At 37.7% G+C, this 21,687-nt stretch overlaps 1 protein-coding gene across 2 annotated transcripts; it reads right to left on the bottom strand.

Moving 5' to 3' along the window:
- Positions 1 to 6,957: 6,957 nt before the first annotated feature.
- LOC133872795 (DExH-box ATP-dependent RNA helicase DExH1) lies at positions 6,958 to 21,418 on the bottom strand. Of its 2 annotated transcripts, XM_062310401.1 has the most exons (16): positions 21,170 to 21,418; positions 20,611 to 20,756; positions 19,857 to 19,956; positions 19,517 to 19,738; positions 19,274 to 19,369; positions 18,245 to 18,520; positions 17,601 to 17,804; positions 17,339 to 17,494; positions 14,679 to 14,771; positions 9,892 to 10,106; positions 9,201 to 9,360; positions 8,756 to 9,029; positions 8,476 to 8,668; positions 8,178 to 8,364; positions 7,437 to 7,805; positions 6,958 to 7,331 (listed from the first exon to the last, which is right to left on the bottom strand). In XM_062310401.1, exons 1-16 carry the CDS (start codon positions 21,341 to 21,343, stop codon positions 7,200 to 7,202), a joined length of 2,997 nt encoding a protein of 998 aa, XP_062166385.1. In that variant the 5' UTR covers positions 21,344 to 21,418; the 3' UTR covers positions 6,958 to 7,199. The 2 variants fall into 2 exon arrangements, with proteins under 2 accessions (XP_062166385.1, XP_062166386.1); XM_062310402.1 differs by lacking the exon at positions 21,170 to 21,418 and having other exon boundaries at positions 19,857 to 19,961; positions 20,611 to 20,738.
- Between the last annotated feature and the right edge of the window lie 269 nt (positions 21,419 to 21,687).

Raw genomic sequence — 21,687 nt, 5'->3', positions numbered from 1 at the left:
GTAATTGAGAATGTTATAAGTTTTGCAAAATTAGTAAGTATTGCCTCTCTTAGTATGCTATCATAAAGTGTTTTTGTTTAGAAATTAAGACTTGCATAATTTCAGGGACAATTCATATATTATTTTAATGCATAAATCATGCTAATAAGATATCATACGTAATTATGAAGGCTTGGGTTGCTCTGCAACTACATTATGTGAGGCTTCTTTGGATGTACTTGCTTGGTTTGATTTTGAATTTGAAGCGTTGGAATTAGCACCAATGGTACTTGATTCATGTTTTTCTCTAACAATTGCACCTTGAGATCCTCTCACCCAAGTTGCTCTCTTATCCTTCTTCTTTGGTCTGTAACTTGACCTCTCTTACCTTTCTTGATCTGGTGGAGGACCTGGGTAAGCTAGGTCAGTACAGACCCACGACTTACCTTTTTTTATTTTTTATTTTTTATTTTCATTTTATAAAAGAGAGTATTTTAGTCATTTTTTTACTCTTTGTTAGGATTCAAGGAGATAATATATCGAATACCTACATTGCAAACTTTTAAACTTTGAGAGATCATCCATAGGCTTCCTAAGGCGAATCAAGTCGTTGTCAAAACACGAAATCGAACTTATAAATAAAGGAAAAAAATACATTTAACCTCTCAAACTTGCACATCTCTAGCATTTATATCACTAAACTTCAAAAAGCAACCCATTTTAACTACCACCCTATTGTGGTTAACATCATCTGTTAGTATTTCTGTCAAATTGGACAAAAAAGATGTTAGAATTGCAAATCGGTGACAACTTCATGAGGGTAAATTAAAGTTTTCTCATATATATATATATATATATATATATATATGCGTTAGAATGGGGATAGAATACAATAATTACTCGATGTCTATAAAAAAGCTTCATGACAAAAAATTAACAAGGAGAAGACTTCAATTTTTTTAAGCAAAAATACAAAAAGGGAGATACGGAACCACATTCTCTCTATGAAATGGGTGTAGTTGACTCAATATTATGAAAAGTATTTGGGGTTGCTTGCTTTAGTAGGAATGTCAAAAACTATAACTTTTAAGAACATAAAGAATAAGATATGAAGTAGGCTTAACGGATTGAAGAAAGAATTTATCTCTTAAGTAGGGAATGAGAGTCTTCTAAAACCAGCCATTCAAGCCATACCCACATACGATATGAGTGTATTTCAAATGCCAAAGTCTCTCTGCAAGGAAATAAATTCCATTATGCTTAAATTTTAGTAGGGCCATCAAGAAAATGAATCCAAGGTTCCATGGATGAGTTTGTATGATTATATTTCTCCCCATGAATATTATGAGATAATTGTATTGATATTTATAACAACTACACAACCATTCAACTTCTATTACAATTATGAATGTTACAACTATTCACCTCATGTCTCACTATACATTTTCTAATGTTTTATATTCAATGTATTGTGATACCTCTTCAACTATCTCATTATTATTGTCTTCAATTATGAATGCATCTTCAGTGTCTTCATTGAGATGCTTGTCATTACTTGTGTGAGTTGTATCCTTAACACGCCCATGCAAACTCAACAGTAAGGGACGAACGTTGAGTTTAGAGCGAAGAGTGATAAACCGAGTAGAAAGAAGAGTTTGATATTTAACAAATATTCTATTTGATATTTGCTGGAGGGATGCCATATGGCTTTGCTAAAGGAATTGTGATTATATCCCAATTATTAATAAATAATGAATGACCAATTGATCAATGAGTTGAAAAATAAGTCCAATTCCTTTTTTCGGATGAATTGGACAATTTGTGCCAAGAAGACCGTCTTGCCTGAATTACATTGCATTTGAATTCCAAGCCAGATCATTAGGAGATATGCTGAGGAACACCTAGAGGGGAGGCTGTTATGTAAGAGACAAGAAGATGAAAAAAAGATGTAGAAACGGAAAAACTGAGGCATGGAAACATAACAGTGTGGACCTAAGGAAAAAAAAAAAAACTGAGAGACCCCAAACAGAGCCATTGACCTAATTTAGAGGTTGGGTAAAGTGAGCTAAGAAAAGAAAAACCCTTTGAGATTTGAGAGGTGGTTTACATAATCAGTGAGAGAAACAGAGAGCAAGAAAGGTTGCATTGGCAGAGGAGCCTGAGAGATCTAGAGAAGTAGAAAGGTGCTCCAAACACATTTCATGCATTAATAAATAGGCATATAAATCATCCAAAGACATGGGTTCAGGACATAGGAGAGTGCCATCAACATAACCAATGAGATGTTGAGCTTTGAGGTAGGGAAGAAATTGATCACGCAACAGTAAATAGTTGTTGCAAGTTAATTTATGCTGAAAATAGTGTTGCATATTTGGAAGAGAGACAAGGGAGACAGTGAAGTTTGGCCTTGTTACACTCGAGGAATGGGATAGAAGGGGCTTTGATTTACGAAACTAAGAGGGTAACCATAAGAGAAACAAGGCAATATAAAGTCGCGTAGAAGATTTGGTGAGAAAAAAGATTTGATATTGAACCTTGTTGAAGGCATAAGAGGAATTGATGTTTTGATGGCTAATATGGAATCAACATACATTAATTTAAAACGGGCATTGAGGATGGTGAAGAACACCTCATCAATGGTGTGTCATTCTACTGATGATAGGGATAGTAGAGAAGAAATGGTTATTAATGAGCAGAAACTATAGAGGAAGAATTTGACTATGTGGACATGTCAATGGTTGACGAAGAGGAGATAATTCTAGAAGATGATGGGATAGACATTGAAAAGAAAACAAAATAAAGAATCGAAGAAAAACGACAGTGGTGCCTTAGAAGGCTCTAATACCATGTAAGATTTTAGAACTACATATTTCTCCTCATGAATATTATGGGATATAATTGTATTGATATTTATAACAACTATTCAACCATTTAACTTCTACTACAATTATGAATGGTTACAACTATTCACCCCATATCTCATTATACATCTTCTAACGTTTTATATTCAATGTATTGTGAGATCTCTTCAACTATCTCATTATTATTGCCTTCAATTATGAATGCATCTTCAGTGTCGTCATTGTGATGCTTGTCATTACATGTGTGAGTTGTATCTTTAACAGAGTTGGTCTAAAATGGGACAGTCGAAGGTTAGGACCAGATTGGGTTTTCGAGATCTAGAATGTTTTAATTTGGCATTACTAGCAAAACAAGGATGGATAGTGGAGACTAGTTCAAAATCCTGATACTTTGGTGGCGTGAATCTTTAAAGAGAAATACTATATCCAGGGTACTTTTATGGAGTCTAAGTTGGGTTATTGCCCATCTTATGCTTAGAGAAGATATGGAACGCCAAAGACCTTCTAAAAACAAGACTAGCGTGGAGAGTAGGAGATGGATTTTCCATAAAAATTTGGGGACAAATGGCTGCTGATTCCCACTACTTATGTTATCCAGCCACTAGTAATGATTCTTGATAGGGAGGCGAGCATGAATGGCTAATTGAAGAAGATACAAAGTGGTAATATGCTCCTCTTATACAAGAGATTTTTAACGAAGAGGAAGTCATGAGCATTTGCAATTTGACAATAAATCTCATTCGACAACAAGACAAATTAGTTTGGGTGGGTATGTCAAATGGAGAATTCTAGGTCAAGAGTGCTAATCATCTTGAGAAGGAAAGAGCCTTACTAAATAAAGGAGGTAGCTCAAGTGCTCAAACAAATAGAAATATGTGGAAGGGGATCAGGATGATTAATGTTCCAGGGGTCGTAAAGACGTTTCTATGGAAGGCATGAAATAACTTACTACCAACAAAGGAAAATCTCTTTAAAAGAAGGATAATAATTGATCCACTTTATCCTATTTGTGGCTTGGAGGTGGAGACCACAAACCATATTCTATGGCGTTGTCCATCTTCCACATATCCCTAGACGGAATGCAACAAATTTTTTTTTTCTTCCAAAAGTACTCAAATAGAGAAGTTGATTCTTAAGCATTTTAGAAAGGCTAATGGAGAGACTAGAAGAGGAGGATTTTGAATTAATGGCAACCACAGCAAGAAGAATCTAGATGCGAAGAAACACAATAGTTTTTGGAAGTGAACTTCCTCATCCTTGTTAGTTAGAAGTGCAAAGGAGGTTGCGGAGGAACTTCGCAAAGCTGTATTTAGTATGAAGAACCAAAATGAGCAAAACCAAAGTAGAGACCCTAAAGTGGAGAGGACCGCTAGCCGATTTGATTTAGATAAATTGGGATGCAATGATAGACAAATCAAAAAAGAAAACAGGGGTGGGTGAAATTGCCAAAGACCACGAAGGGAATGTGCTGGCATCTATGAGTTCCTCAAAGCCTTACATTTCTGACCCAACAATACCTAAGCTTTTGCAACTTGAAAAGTTTCAATTTTTGAAATTAGAATTAAATTATTATTTAGTGCGCGAATTTTGAGATTTGACTTTGTGAGATAAAATTAAAAAAAGTTGAATAAAATATGATTTGTTTAGAAACAATTGAATAAAATATGAATTGTTTTTAAAAAAGTAAAAACAAAATCATATTTATTTTTAAAATCATGGTTGCCAAACGAACATTAGGGTTTCAAAATATTATTCTAAAAGAAGATGCTTTGAAAATAATGCAAGCATTATGAAATGAAGAACAATGCTGAAGTCGGTATGGACAACTTATTGATGATACAAAGATTGTTTTAAGAGAAAACTACAATTTTCCCCCCTGAAGTTGATTCGAATTTGCAATCCTGATACCAATGTTTCGATTGCGTCAATTGCACCTCATAAAGTTCAAGAAATTTGCAATCCACCCCCTTCCGTCCAATTGTGCCGTCTGAAGAGACAGAAGTGACCCCACGTGCTGCGCACATGCCTTTTTTAGACAAATGTCGACAAAAATGCCCTCATTTAAACGACACCGTTTTGTCCAAAAAACCCCAAAAAAAATCATCAAAACACTTTAGGTCTTCCCAAACTGTAGGATATGAACCTGGGACACGTGTCCCTCCTCAGAGCCGTATGATGGTGGTCTGTCGGTGATCGATGGTGTTCGGCGGTTCTGCATGTTTGGTTCGGAGAGCATCTTCTTGATCTGGTGCCATTGGTGTTGTCGGCCGAGTATGGTTCTGTGCTTTCCGATGAGTCTATGCTGCTTTCGGACGAGTCTGTTCTGGAGTCCAAAGCTCTCTTCCAGAATCCCAAATCCTGAAATCCACGTCTTCTCCTCTCCTCCAGCCTGTTGTGGGTTTGCTGTTTGGAAAGCTGATTTGCAGCGACAAATCTGGTTGTGCCGGGAATAAGTCCATCTTCTACTATTGTTATTGTCGACAATGCGGTACTCGTGCATGATCCAATTGGTTTTGATCCCTTTAGGAGGCTTCCCGCCGTAAAACACCAGCACCTTCTTAACACCAACCTTCTAGGGGTGAAGATTACGGGCTCCACGTGCTTGAAGAAGCCAAAATGACTACTCTACCCTCCTTTCACGTCCAGCCTCTCTTCACTTTCAAGAGAAAAGAACAAAAATAAAACTAAATGCGAAAACACGTCGGCTACCCAAGTCATTGTGAAAATCTCACAATCCCATGTATCTCGGTTTGGTGCCCTTTCTTCAAGAAAATCGTGTGAGCTTTTGCTGCAGACTCCTAAAGGAAAAGGCACAGCTGTATCTCGGTCCCTTTCACGTGCATGTCCGGTTCCATAATAGAGGCTATGTTCTCCTCTGTTTTAACAAACAAAAACAAAGGCCACAACACGAGCATGACTTTCATGCTTCAAGCTACTATAAAAAACTAACACTTACAGCAAATGAATCCAGAGAAGTAGAGCTTGAAGCAAAAAGCACAGAGAGATTGAGAGAGGAATAACAAGCTAAATGTCGTTTTTTTATAAGAGCTATAATAAAAAAGAGGAGGGGAGAGAGGGAGAGAGAAAGATACAGTGAAGAGCATGTGTGGGCAGTGCCGAAGTAGGAAAGTGGAGCACATGCATGTCTTGACCTGGAGACTTCTTGCACCGCAAGCTGTAAAGACATGATTTTTTTCTCATGATTTGGCAGTGCATTAAAAAAGGAATTAAGCAAGAGTCTGAAAACACGTTTGTTTCCATAATAAGCCAGCACAGAGGTTTGTTCACAATGGCATGGCAGAAAAGTTAGACCAGTCAGGATCACTCTCCATCTCTGGTCAGGGCCTAACCAAGCAGTGGTCAGGTCTCTAAACGAGCTTGCATTGATTTGGTTAGATGCAGTGGGTGCCATTAACGGATTTTTGGGTGACTTACTCCATTCCCTGACGTATGGGTCGGAGAGGTTTTTGGGCACAGTGCAAGTTTTGGACTTGCTGGTTCTGTGGGTCAATTTTCGGTGTAGAGAATGACTGGTTCGCCGGTGGAGAGGATTGTGGTGGAACCCGACCAGCAACCGTTGAATAAGGGCATGCAATGGTTAGTTTCAGAGACGAAGAAGACGACGATGACGTGGACATGCATGGACGAGTTTCATTTTTATGGTGTTTTACACTATACGCTGCCATTTAAATAAGGGCATTTTTTAGGTTATTTTCGTCCGGTTATCTGCATATATTTCACATGCCGCGCACGTGGGTCCATTTCCGTCTCATCAGACGGAGCAATTGGACGGAAGGGGACGGATTGAAAATTTTTGCAGCTTTATTGGGTGCAATTGAAGCAATCTAAACATTGGGACCAAAATTGCAAATTCGTGTAAACATCAGGGGGGATAGATTGCAGTTTTCCCTTGTTTTAAATAGTTTTCAGTCATGATTTGTGAGACACATCAAAAAGGAAGCTAATTGTGTTACTCATCATTTGACCAAAGGTAGCCATTAATCAATCATTGGAACAAGTTTTGATGAGAAACGGTCCTTTATAATTTAATAATATCACGAGTTTTAGTTGAGAAAAAAAAAAAAAAAAAAAATCCTGTAACCACGAAACAAGAGCATTGAAAAAAATTCGACCTTTATAGATTTTATAGCTAAATACAAATTGAGATCGCTAAAACATCCTCCATGTTATTTTTGCGTACATAAAAAAAAAAAAAAATCATAAAATCAGTATTATAGCCACCCAACTAAATTACATACATCCAAATGCCCAAAAATGTTGGTGGCAGAATTCTATGGTTCTCATGTTGCTTACTAGGAAGAACGAAAAAGAAAAGAAAAGGAATGGCAGCACTGCTGTTTAGTAACGTAAATTATGGCTGTGCAATAACTCAACCACAGCAGCAACCACTCCTTTTCCCTCCATAGAAATGTCCAACCCCGGTTCCTCAATCTTCCTATTTAAAAGCTTATCAAGTTCCCCACGCAATTTCTGCAAAAACCCAAAAGTTATGTATAAAGAAAGGGAGAAGGAAAAAGAAAAGGAAACATCATTTGAGGAGTCATAAAATTCAACAAAAAATGTTGAGGACAATACCCGTATTAGCTCTAAAACGCTCTTTGATGCAGAGAAATGAAGGTAACCACCAAGCATCTCAATGCCCTCCCCGGATTTGCTAGGGGTGAGATTACCACCAAATAGAAGTAGAGCAAAGTCTGATATATTTGTAGAGTCTCGGATGTAGATGCCAGTTGTTTTCACCTTTTCACTGTAAACCATGTAAGGCAGAGGGAAGAGATGAACCCCTGCATTGACAGAAGCAGGATGGATGTCAACTTTCCCAACTTCTTTAGTGTAGAATGCTGATCGCTTTCCTCTTCTTTTGCACTGCACAACATTTGGGTATAGTCCAGCACAAAGGATTGCACAGACCATCTCCAAATCATGGCTGTACTGGTTGTAAGCCTGCACAAACATTTCACGTCTAGTAAATCCTGCAAATCCTTCTTCTTCGCATAGATACAAACAACAATTTTCATATGGTTATATGAGAAGGAAATAGAGTGCCATAGTTCACCGGCCATGGGTTGAAATGGTTTTTTTTTTATAAGTAATAAACCAATCTTATTAAAAGCGTAAGGCGCCCCTAAGTACACCGGGAGTATACAAAAGAAACACCTAATTAGAAAGAGAAAAATGAACATGAAAATCATCATAACTAATTGATATAGGGGAAAAATGGTCAAATACTGAAAAATAAATAAACAAAAAAATGTGGGGAGGGGGAAAGGAATACTTCACTTTAAACAGCAAAAATTGAAAATCATAAAAGCTTACATTAGCACCCCTTGATTTGTCTACAAAGCCAATGTCTGATAATAGATCTAGAAACTGCATTCTCATATCGTCCATCATCTGCAAGGTTACTGGGGATAAAAAGCTATCCCAACAGAATGCTCTTTCCCTTCCATTTCGTTTTGCATCTTTCCATCCTTCAAAGGCTTTAAGAAGTGCTATGTGGTCACTGCATGAAAAATGTGTTCAAAATTTTGGAATTAGCGACAGAATCAAGGATATTTTTGAAAAACTCTCCAGATGCAAAGGTGCAGCAGAATGGCTCAGCTTAATGACCAACCTGCAAGAATCACCAGCAAAGGATCTTTTTGCTGCATCAGCTTCCTCTTTCCTATTTATTGGTAGGACAAAAGGGTCACGATGCGCAAGAGCTGTGGCAATTGTTAAGGCAGGATTGAGGCATTGAAAGATAGACCCCATAAGAAGCATCTTCCCAATATTTGGGTCCAATGGTAGAGTGCAAAGATGGCGACCTTTACACAAAATTATTCAGATTACAATCATATATCATCCTAAAGGTAATAATCCAATGGAGACAACTAGTATTCAATGTTACGCACCAAGTGGAGTAAGCTCCTCCATCTCATCTAAAGCTCCAATTGTTTTAAGAAGTTCAATCGCATTTTGAACGGCAAGAGCATCTGGTGGCTGAAGTGCTTTGGCCAAAAATGATCCAACAGTTCCAAGCTGCAAACTTTTGATATGCAGGCATAGCTCTTGCAAAGGTGTTCTTAGAATCTCAGGTAACTGATACTGAAGCATTGCATCGTGGATCATTTTTGGATACAGTCTATAACAAATTCCAGGTTGCACACGGCCAGCACGACCTCGTCTCTGAAATTGTTTGACCATAATCAACAGAAAAGAAAGAGGGAGAATAAAAAAGAAAAAGAAGGGACATCCAATTAAGCAACATATCAATTTAGCTAAATAAGTTGGAGAAACATGTTTCAAAAAGAAGAACCTCTCATTTGCTATTACACCTTTATGGCACTAACTGTATACCTGATGTGCGGAAGCCTTAGAAATCCACGATGGTAATAGACAAGCCAGTTTGTTCAGGGCATCATAACTAGTTTCCTTTGCCTTTCCACTGTCTATGACATACACAACATCATCTATAGTGATACTACTCTCTGCAATATTTGTTGCCAGCACAATTTTCCTACAATAATAGATGAAGCATATTTAGAATTTAGAAAACAAAAAGGAAAGAAGTTTAAATATTTTTGTGACGTGAAATTGTGAGGGGTTTAGCAGTGTCCAATTGACATTCAACAGTTAAATACAGGGAGAAACTGAGTACTATGGTCAACAAACTCTAACACTAATAGTACCACAGAGGCTCATCACTCTCACCTTTAACAATCATACAAGGCTCCAAATAAACAGAAAATTATTGATATGTATGCTCATTAGTCTGGGAATCAAATGAAATGAAAAGACACTATAACTAAATGAGATTCATGCACAAGACTGCATTGCCATTCCTTTGTGCCTTGGTCCTCTAAATGTAAGAAAACTATGCACAGTGAAATACATAATTGAGTTCCGTATCCATATATGCACTATCATGCTGATGGACAACAAAGAAATACTCACAAATATTTCCATAGCAAAGGAAAAGAACTAAACAATAAAAGAAGTAATAATGATCTTAACATTAAAAAGATAAAATTAGTAAAAGTAAGCTTGCCTCTTGTTAGGGGGAGGGCGATCAAATATCTCACGTTGATTGATGGTGGGCATTGAACCATGTAGGGGAAGGACCAGAAACTTGCTGGGATCGCCAAGGAAGTTGTTTCCTTTAAGTTTGTCAAGTAGCTTAGAAATCTCATCCCAGCCCGTAAGGAATACAAGAATAGCTCCATCACCTTCATGGCGACATATATATTCAATTTTCGCCTCCACCTACAATTCAACACCATTGATATGACTACAAGAAAAATTCTAATTTAAATTGGAGTAAGAAAATAGATATTAATAATAAATGATATTGAATAGAGGAAAGCGGTGATAGAAATATCTCATCTTTGGAATGGAGGGGAAAAATACATATAACAAAACTGTCATCCCAGTTCCCCACCCAAGCAATATATAACGAGCACATCCAGCAATCTCCTATTGACAAATTATGAGACCGAATTGCAAAAAGGAGAGTGCCATCTGAATTGCCCACTGAATTGCATAAGTGGGCAACAGGAGCAGCTGTGCTTAACTTATAAACCTCTAGACAAACAAGAACCAATTGAAAAAAGCTGGGTGTAGATATCTCCCAAAAGCTGCGTGTGCCAAGTATATATCTAATTCAGGTAATAAGGCATCATCAACACCAAAATTGAAATCATTTTAGTTTTAGAGCTATCAGCATCACTCATGGGTTGACTGTTATAATCATATCTTTTTCACTTTTTTTGTGACACTTCTCTTACAGGTGGGTTGTAATAACCACATCTGTTTAAAATTGTCTGCACCTTGTTGTTGTTTTCAATAAACCTCTTGAATTTATAGAAAAGAATGTGTTAAGATCTTACTTAATGAAGACACTAGAAGCTTCTAAACCAATTCACAAGATCAAACTTTCTAAAATTTGATTTGCAGTCCCAAATAATTTATATGTAGTAACTTAGTTTTTTTCTATTATTATTTTCTACTCAGAACTTTGCAGCTGGACTGGGGATTGTCTCAATGACAGTAATAGAGATTATAATAATATCAGCCGTAAGATTCACCATTAGGAGAATAATGAAGTAGGCCTACTCAGAGAAGGATACAGATTTCCTTGGCTGCAACCCGATATAAATTTTGTATATAACAGGTTTTATATGGCACTATTACATTAAATCAGTCATTAATTAAATAATTCTACATAATTGTAAAGCTGGCAGGTAGAAGCCTAATACAAGCCAGGGGCAACAATGGCTAGTATAATAACTTCCTACTCAAAGTTTTCCTCAATCTAACTATAAATCTCTCAACTCTAGCAGTTTTCCAAATCAAATTGACAATGTGAGGCCCCTCAAAACATATGAATCATGAAGATACATCAATCGGCAGTCTGACTCTAACAGTTGTAATTGAAATGAACGATGTCAAGTTTCTGGGCCAAAAAAGACCATGGTTACCACAACCTGATGAAAACTTTTGCATTTCAATTAGTAACAATCCAAACAATACCTACGCCATTGGGCCATATTTCTGTGTTTAGCGTTAAGTTATCTACCAAATATCTGTTTCCATTTGGCATGTCATGATCATCAACATTGAAAAAAGATTATTCACCTATAACGGTAGAATAAACATCTAAAAACACAATTACTAAATAAAACGCATTACAATGCTTTAAGGAAAAAATAGCCTTTGCATATAATTGTAAAATTTGTGAACAAAACAGAATGTTGCTTCTTCTTTTTTGTATTGTTTGCTGGGATAAGACAATATTAGCAGCTAGTATGATCCTCAAGGTTTTTCTGAACCAAGATCTACCAACCCCTCCCCAACTGTTCACTTGAGCCAAAACCCAAGTGGCACAAGTATGATCCTGATGCTGATATGTAATTATTCACTTCCTTCTATCATAATAAAAATATTTCTAATAATAAGCTTTTCATATTAATACATGTTCCTATCACATTTTGGTGCATTAAGTTACATCTAACATGTGCCACACAAGAAAGAGGGACAATAGCTGAACAATTCTTAAACATCTTGGAGGCCTCGGTTGGATGATCTTTCCTTTGATGCCATTTTAGAGTCAGAAGCTAGGTGGTTGGAGAGAGACTTTGAGGAGGAGGAAGTTAGAAAGGTAGTGTTTGCTTTGAATGGCGACAAAGCGCCGGGTCCGGATGGCTTCACTATGGCTTTTTTCCAAGCTTGTTGGGAGGTGGTGCGACTGGACATTATGGAGGTTTTTTCTGAGTTTCATGCTAGAGAGGTTTTTGAGAAGAGTTTGAATGCTTCTTTTATCTCTCTTATTCCTAAGACTCCAGGAGCCTTGTCTCTCAAAGATTTCCGGCCTATAAGCCTTGTAGGAGGTATCTACAAGATTATTGCTAAAGTCTTGGCCAACAGATTGAAGACGGTTATGGACAAGGTTATCTCCAAATCCCAGAGTGCTTTCATCAAAGGGAGGCAGATTCTTGATCCAATCCTTATTGCGAATGAATGCCTTGATAGTCGTATTAAATCAAGGGAGCCGGGAGTCATCTGCAAAATGGATTTAGAAAAAGCTTATGATCACGTCAATTGGGACTTTCTGTTGTATATGTTGAGGAGATGCGGCTTTGGGGGTAAGTGGTGTTCGTGGATAGCTCGGTGCATTTCTTCTGCAAAGTTTTCGGTGCTAGTTAATGGTTCACCATATGGCTTTTTCAGCAGCTCGCGAGGCCTTAGGCAAGGAGACCCTTTGTCCCCACTGTTGTTTGTGTTTGTTATGGAGGCGCTGAGTCGGATGATTACTGCGGCAGTGAGTGGGGGTGTGTTGGATGGCTTCAGAGTGGGCGAAGCTTCTTTTTCCCACCTTTTGTTCGCTGATGATACATTGATTTTCTGTGATGCAAGCTCCTCAAAGATTCGGTCTTTGCGAGCTCCCTTGCTCTTATTTGAGGCTGTATCGGGTCTTAAGGTTAACTTGGCCAAATCCAGCATTATTCCAGTGGGGAATGTCGCTCACGTGGGAAGGTTAGCCGAGATTTTAGAGTGTGAAGTTGCTCATTTGCCTGTGATGTATCTGGGTCTTCCATTGGGGGCTCCCTACAAGTCTATTCGTATCTGGGATGGAGTTATTGAGAAGGTTGAAAAACGGTTGGCTAGTTGGAAAAGGTTATACCTCTCTAAGGGAGGGAGAGTGACCCTTATCAAGAGTACGCTCTCTAACCTGCCTACGTACTACATGTCTTTGTTCCCTTTACCGGTGAGTGTTGCTTCTCGCATTGAGAAGTTGCAATGCGATTTTCTTTGGGGTGGAATGGGTGATGATTTTAAATACCATTTGGTGAGTTGGGAGAAGGTTTGTACTCCTATTTCGAAGGGGGGACTGGACATTAGGAAGTTGGTTCAGTTCAATCGAGCATTGCTAGGTAAATGGTTATGGCGCTATGGCATGGATAGAGATGCTTGGTGGAGAGTCGCGGTGGATTCCAAATATGGAAGTTTGTGGGGTGGGTGGTGCTCCCGAGAGGTGACTGGGGCGTTTGGAGTAGGGTTGTGGAAGTTTATAAGGAAAGGATGGGAGAATTTCTCCAAATTCCTTAGATTCGAGGTGGGGGATGGGAGCAGGATTAGATTTTGGCATGACTTGTGGTGTGGAGATTCGATTCTGAAAGAAGTGTTTCCTGATCTCTTTGGCATTGCTCGGGTGAAGGATGCGTCAGTGGCTGATAATTTGGAGAGTTTGGGTGGGTCCATTCATTGGAATGTGAGCTTTGTTAGAGAGGCTCATGATTGGGAAGTCGATGTTTTTGCCTCTTTCTTCCAGGTACTGGGCGCTTCCAAGGTGAACTTTGAGAGGGCTGATTGTCTCAAATGGGTCCCGTCCAAGAAAGGTGTGTTCGGGGTGAAGTCATCTTTTGGTTCTATGATGGGTTCTGGAGGATCGTGGTTCCCATGGAAGTGTGTGTGGCGGTCTCAGGCTCCCCCGAGGGCAGCCTTCTTCACTTGGTCTGCAGCTTTAGGCAGAATTCTTACCTTGGACAATCTTAGGAAGAGGCACATTATTATTGTGGATAGATGCTGTCTTTGCAAGAGGGATGGGGAATCAGTGGACCATATCCTCCTGCATTGCGATCTAGCCTCTTCTCTTTGGAACAACATTTTCTCCCGCTTTGGTATTTCGTGGGTCATGCCTAGGAGTGTGCTTGACTTAGTTGCTTGTTGGTGGAAGTCTGGGAGATCTGGGAGCGCTACTACATGGAAGATGGTGCCTATTTGCCTTTTTTGGTGTATCTGGAGAGAGAGAAACCTTAGGCATTTTGAGAACCTAGAGAGCTCCCTAGAGGAGGTGCTAGAGTTATTTCTCCATACCTTGTATGTCTGGTCGATGGCTTTTCTGTACCCTTTATCTATCAGCTTTGCTGAATTTCTTGTTTCTTTTTCGCTTTCTAGTTAGGTGTTTCCTGTTGTATACTTCTAGTGTACGTAGGGGCGCCTTACGCTTTCAATAAAACTATCATTACTTATCAAAAAAAAAAAAATTCTTAAACATCTTTCTTTTTTTCTTTTCCTTTTTATTTTTTTATTTTTGCTAAGACTATAACACTTCTCATGATGGATGTTTTAAGTTTCCCATTAATCTCCTTACAAATTATAAGAACTGTCTTTCAAAATTATCAATGGAAAAAGCTACACACTTGACCACACAAACATCTGTCAAAATGCTAAGCATAAAATCAGATCCACTATATATTTTTCTATCAAGCAAGGAAAGTTCAAGCTACTGATAAAGAAAGTTATTTTCATTGGTAAATAGATACTCAAAGTACGTACCAGGCCCAAATCAAGTTGTGAACCAGACCAAGCTTCAAGAGACTTTCTTGTAGATATACTATAATTTTTGTAGTGAGAATCAATATCAACATCCTGAATAAAACAAAGCAATAAAGCAGTAAGTATATTATGGAATCATAACAGAAATTCCTGAATGACACATTTGGAAAAATGTAATGAGTAACTCTACATAAAATAGCCAGAAAAAGTTCATTGGGAAATGCATCATTCAAAGAACGCAGAAGAAAATGTAACAGAAAATCAGGAAGGAAACCAATAGCCCTATTGTATGCAGAATACAGACATTAACAGTTGGCAATGCTGTAAAAACACTCCTCCTTTGCTAATCATATGTATTAAGTATATCTGCAGTTTTAGATACCATGCATATTGTTTACAGTACAATTTATGGTATTCAGTGTTTCCTTAAAATGTGGTTACTTAAAAAAAATAAAATAAAATAAAATAAAAAAAAGAAGAAGAAGAAAAGAAAAAGAAATAGTGTTTCCTGGAAGGATCAAAACTAAAAAGAAAGAGTTCCCAAAAAATTAGTAGCGAGAGGACAGTGGTGGAATTAAAGGCCATTTTTTTTCAATACCCTATACCAATGGATGGCTGCCTATAAGTGTTTTCATGACTTTTTTTTATCTTTTTTTTTTTTTTCCTTTTTCTAGTTAGGTGTTTCTCTTGTATACTTCATGTGTACATGGGTACACCCTTCTGCATTTTAATGAAGTTTGTTTACTTATCAAAAGAAAATTAGCATCCCTAAGTCTTAGCTTGTCTTCGTGATATCTTGACTTATGCGGGCACCATAAAATTTTCTTTTCCGTGAATTTTACTATTGAAGAAAGATACATTGACAAGGACATAGAGTGTTACATTCAATGTGTCTCTACCTGTTGCAAACTTGCAGTTTCAAGGACCATGAAGCAATCAGATGCTAAACTCAGAGACACAAAACAACATCTAATGTAAATCTTATTTATGGTAATATTTCAGAATTGTGGCAGATTATGTGACTGTAACTGTTATGGACCTCCGTAACAAAGGATTAACAATGGTAAATTGAATAGTAGGTGCGTGCGAATGGTGTGATAGTAGGGTATTCGAGGTACCCTAGGCCTCCTAATGTTAGGATTATTCGAGGAACCCTAAAAAACTCCAAAACAACTACAAGAGTTGAATATAATCTTTCTTCTTCATCTTTTTATTGATCACTCTATTAGGTTTATATAGAGATGATTACATAAGAGGAAATATAATACGTAAATATTACTTCTAACCCTAATGGGAAACAAATCCCTTATTTCTCTCCCTAAAATCCTGCTTACTCTAATGGGCAACAAGTCCCTTATTTCTCTCCTTAAAATCCTGCTTACTCTAATGGGAAATAAGTCCCTTATTTCTCTCCTTAAAATCCTGCATTTATTCTCCTAGCAAGATTCTTGCTTTATGAGCATGTATCCTACGTTTACAATAGGTCCTCTTGCCTTAATCAGCCACTTTCTTCTCCACGCAGTATTCTTTCCTTTTCTTTTTTTTTTGATAAGTAAATAAAGCTTTATTGAAAGCGTAAGGCACCCCTCAGTACACTGGAAGTATGCACAAGGAAACGCCTAAGAAGGCAGAGAAAAACAAACAAGAAAATCAGAAAAACTAATCGACAAAGGTGACAAAAAGGCCACCGTCTAAAGATATAGCATACGAAAGAACAAGGCAACAATATCCTCCAAGGAATTCTCCATATCTTCGAAACATCTAAGGTTTCTCTCCTTCCAAACACACCAAAAAATACAAATGGGCACCATCTTCCAAACCACAGCACTACTTGGCCTTCCAGCCTTCCACCAACAGGCAAATAAGTCGATAACTCTACTAGGCATACCCAAGACTTTCCTTGTTAGCCATGTTGTGCAGCTCAAGACTTTCCTTGGGAGAGGCATGGTATTCGGCAGCACACTTCTCTCCTTCTTAGTCATGGTGTAGACTCGTAACAGTAACATGCAACATAAAAGTTCTAGCTGCTGACCAACTTCACTTGGCCTTGCTCACAAGCATGGACTTCAAGGTTCTGTATATGCAAAATAAGCACTATTTCCCCTTTTTCATATATTAGTCCTGAACATTATGTACTTTTACATAAGATAACGCTATATAAACACTTTTACAGAGTTCCTTGAATGAAAATGAAAATAATGAATAGTAAACACCGGGCAGGATATGGTCTGCCCCACCGTTCAAACACACTATTGGCATAAAGGATATCATACTCATAAATACACGACTGTGCAAATCAAATATACCTAATATAGCACCAATATGAGATTTGAGGAAAAGAGAAATTTACAAAGCTATAGATCACCTAACCAACGTAACAGATGAAAAGCAATCCAGTCTGTCGATAGAATATATTTACATTACAGATTATAAACAAATACATTAAACCAATGGTATTGAATAACCCGAGCAGAGAATGAAATGGTGATTTTTTTTATTGGTTAGTTGCACACACATCTGGTGGGTCTTAAATCTATGATTTCACCCTCCAACTTCGTATCACAAGCAGAGGCAGTGCCACTTGAATTAGAGCTCATTGGCAATTACAAAAGTAAATTTTTAATAAACAAAAAAAAGGGAGGTAGAGAATGTAAACATGCCTCAAATAATTCCGTTAAAAGATCTTTCTTAGAGTCTTGTTGTCTCCTTCTTCTCCTTGAATTCCCCTCAAAATTGTCAAACTCCGACTTGATATTATAACGAGTTTTCTCCAGCACGTCCTCTAGAAAAAACTCAGCAACAGGGAAAGTCAATCCCTGCCATTTTGACAAAGAAAAATTATGTGTGACTACAATATATGCATTCGACAACCTTAATGAGATTCATGTTTAAACAGTATGAGATTAAAATAATAATAAATACCGGTATATGTATAGTTGGGGCATTTCCAAAATATTTGGAGAACAAGTCAGCATTGATGGTAGCACTCATTAGAATAAGACGTAAATCTGGACGGCGAGGAAGAAGATCACGCAGAATTATTAGTAAAAAGTCTTCATTCATGCCTCTTTCATGGATTTCATCCACTAGCAGATGGCTCACCCCTGTTAACTCTGGGTCCTGAACCTGAAGTCCACCATCAAATACAGGATTCAGGAAAGGAGAATGACAACGACGTAGAAGACGAGAATCAATGGCTTCCCCATAGGCTACTACAAACATGAGAGATCCTAGTATTAACATTCTCCTTTTTCATTTTGTTTTTTGGTAGGATGGAACTTTATGTTGTCCACTAAAGATGTAGCTCTATCTGGATTTAGTGCAATACCTAGGTAATGTTTCACCAGTGAACATTCAGAAAACCCTGCACTTTGCTATTCTCAGAGCTTGATATCTGAGATGAAAATAATTATTTAATCAAGCTACTCTTTAAGCAATTTCATAGTCCAGAATTATAAAAAGCAAGATATAGATACACAAGTTAAAAGAAAAATAATCCTAGGTAGGACCAAGCAAACTGCAAGGTTCAAAAAGCAGTTAGAAGCTGTCGAGAAATATCATATTACCAACTGTCGGAGTAATACTCCAGTGGTACAAAATAGCAACCGTGTTTGAGCAGAGCGCTTTGCTTCCAGGCGGATCTGATAACCAACAGTTTCGCCGAGACTCTCCCCCTTTTCAGAAGCAATACGAGCAGCAACAGATATAGCTGATATTCGGCGGGGTTGAGTGCACATTATGCAGCAATCAGCACCGCGCAGAGAGGATATTTCGTCTTCTAGAATAAACAGAGGGAGCTGAGTTGTTTTGCCACAACCTGTCTCCCCCGAAACTACCAATACCTATATTGCAAACAAAACTAAAAAGAATCAGTGAAACCTTGTAAATACTAGAAGTAACACCAGAGAACCAAAACTAAGGAAAGAAATTGAAGGCTGGGTATTACTTCAATATTCAAGGGAATCAAAGGATTTCTCAAGACATTTTCTTAAAAAATACAAAAGATGGCAATAAAAAACAGCACCGAATACTTGACAAGTCCATTTAAATGTTGAATCTGATCAAATAAGATTAAGCGGACCAACTACGAGACTCATATTATACTAAACTTCACATGAACGAACATTCAGTCAAAGTTATTCAAGACCCTATTCACAAAATATCTTTTCTTTGGCATCTTCTCCTTCCTTCTTCCTTTTTTCTTCTTAGAATACACTAAATACTTTTGAAACGTATACAAAAATGTCATACTTATGAAGAAAAAATGAAATCTCAAGGGTACATGTCATATGCTAAATTTCAGGTATGAATTATAAATATTATCTGTACCTAAAGTGGAATTGTTGGCTTCAAAGTTGTAACATATTGGGCTGATACGTGGCAAAATGAAGCATGTATTCTTAACGTGCATATGTAGCATGAAGCACACTTTGAATCGAAATGCTACTTGATATTCCACCTAGAGCATAAGGCAGATCAAGAGACTCTCTCTCAAAAAAAAAAAAGATTCGAAGATACTGTTGGAACTAACTCCTAATGATTCACCAAAAATGAGTTAAACATTTAAATAGCCAGAAACAGAAAGAAAATCAGACCTGGTTTTCTGCAACAGCTTTCAGAAACTCAGATCTCACTTTGAATGCAGGAAGCTTTTCCCTGAATGACTGTATTGCCCTTAAAGAATCACTTGCCTGCATGTAGTAAATACACGACAAAAACAATATTTGGACTTTGAAGTACACTTAAAAATTGAAGAAAATACTGGAGCAATTTGAGTATTTCTGCACACGACAATAACAAAGAATAATGTCATAACTGGAGCAAATTGGCATATTTACCTTCATGTTTTCCTGCCTTTGCTTAAGTTCAAGACTAAGTTTCTCCTTAGCAGAATCAATGTCCAACAAGGAATCAGGTTTTCTTATATTACTACCAGCTGTTGATTTTTTGCCTCTCTGAATAGGTGTGATAGAAGAATCATTGACAGGCACTGCCCCCTGTGACTCTGAGCTATTCAAAAGACTACCAACTCTCCGCTCAATATCTGAGGACATTCGAATCTGAAGAAAGGTTAAAAAATCATAAGATTTTTCAAACCAATATACAAAGACTACTATAGTACTATACCAATATACGAAGACTAATATAATCTATATATATATTGTAGATAATTTGTACCTCATTCTGTGTGGATCCATGGCGTTCATCAAGATCTGCCCGGTAATCTGGCAATGGAACCTTGCTGACAACAAGAGCCTTCCCTTTATCGTATGCATGGCTTCCCTTCCACAAGTACAAATTCAAGAACAAGAAAAAAAATGAAAAATGAAGCTTCAAAAGTCAAATTATTGATGCCAAATCAAAAAATAATCAAGTTGAAGTCTCATCCAATATAAAATATATACTCATATTGATGAGTCCTAATATTTTATCAAGACTCTCATTTTTATCCCAAAATTCTGTTTAGTTTCCAACCATCGTAAGTATAATATATGTTGGTCAATTACATAGTAGGATTATCTGCTCTAACTAAACTTTTCCACTTTTCCACATTGAAGATACTAAATAAGACCTATTAAATAGTGAAGTCAAGTCTTTGATCTACTAATTAACAAATAGCAAGACTATAAGTTACAGAATGCTGCCCAAGTCTTCCTCTAACTAGATTTACATGGCTATGACACAATAGTGAACAATTCTCACGTCAAATAACAGAGTGATTTAAGTGGCTATAACATCAAAGTGAACCATCTGCTGATCACATATCACATAGTTCACAGAAATTAATTCTGCACTTCCAGTCAAACTACACATTTCAAAGCCTAATGCACAATTAGCAGACACGCACATGAAAAATGCCACAAACATGTTAATGCCGCCACTAGAATATAGTCTTGAGCCATTTTTGCACCATGTATTTATAGGCACTTACAAGTAAAGCCCCAGCTGATAAGCCATATCAGATAGGGTTTGCTGGTCCGCACGACTGTAATTACGCTTAATTACCATCTCCTGTTCCCCTCCCCTTTTCATCTGCTCCATCTTACTCCACCACTCGTTATCGTCAAGAACTTCCATCTGCATATCAAAACCATTTTCAATCCCAAGAAACAAAATACTTTCTAATCTACACCAAGTAAAACTAACTTCAATATGTTTCAGTGCATTGTCTCGTGGAGAGAGAAAGAGAGCACTTAAAACTATACAATATTGCGATCCATCAGCCTTTTCTAGCAAAATATATTGATTCTTCGCTTTTGTTCGTTCAATCATACATAAGACCGCATTTCTTTGATAAAAATTACCAGTTAATCAGAAAGACAATAATAAAGAATTCCATGAAAACCTCACAATTGTTCAGCTCAATTAACGGTTCCTTTCCTACTTTGGAAACCAAAACATAATACGTAAGGTTAATACTTCCATTCCTTTTCATTTCTCGGTTCCTCAGCATCCAAAAAAGGGCTAACAAACACGATTCAATAACGCACCTCTGATTGTTTCTGTCTCAGTCGCTCCGCTCGCCAGACCGGGTCCCACCACCGTTGCTCGCCGCGTCCCCCACCGCGGCCTCCACCGCCACCGCCGCCTCGGCGGCCACCACCGCGTCCTCCGGCGTTGGGGCCGCCCCGGCGACCGCCTTGAAAGTTGGGCCGTTGAGACATGGCACAGATTGAGATTCGACGCCGAGAAGAAGCAGAGAGTCGCCGCGCGAGGAAAAGATGTTTAGAGAGGTAGTAGTAGTAGATGCAGCAGTTTGCGCCGAATAAGCGCAGAGACATTTATAACAAACACGTGGACCGCACCGTGGAAGCGAGTGCGGAGCTTTATTTGTTCGTGTTCTTTTTAGTTGGTGCGGGTTCGAGAAAAAAAGCCTCCAATTTGCTAGATAGGAGCCAAAAGATTTCAGACACAGTTAACTGACTTAGACTGGGAATTTTTTGAAAATCTCTTGCGTCATATTTTATTGCAAAATGCCATTTTATATTCTTTTATTCTACTTTTTAAA

Source organism: Alnus glutinosa, chromosome 7 (genome assembly GCF_958979055.1).
Source record: "Alnus glutinosa chromosome 7, dhAlnGlut1.1, whole genome shotgun sequence".
Classification (NCBI taxonomy): Eukaryota; Viridiplantae; Streptophyta; class Magnoliopsida; order Fagales; family Betulaceae; genus Alnus; species Alnus glutinosa.
This window is presented reverse-complemented; position numbering and strand designations above follow the sequence as displayed.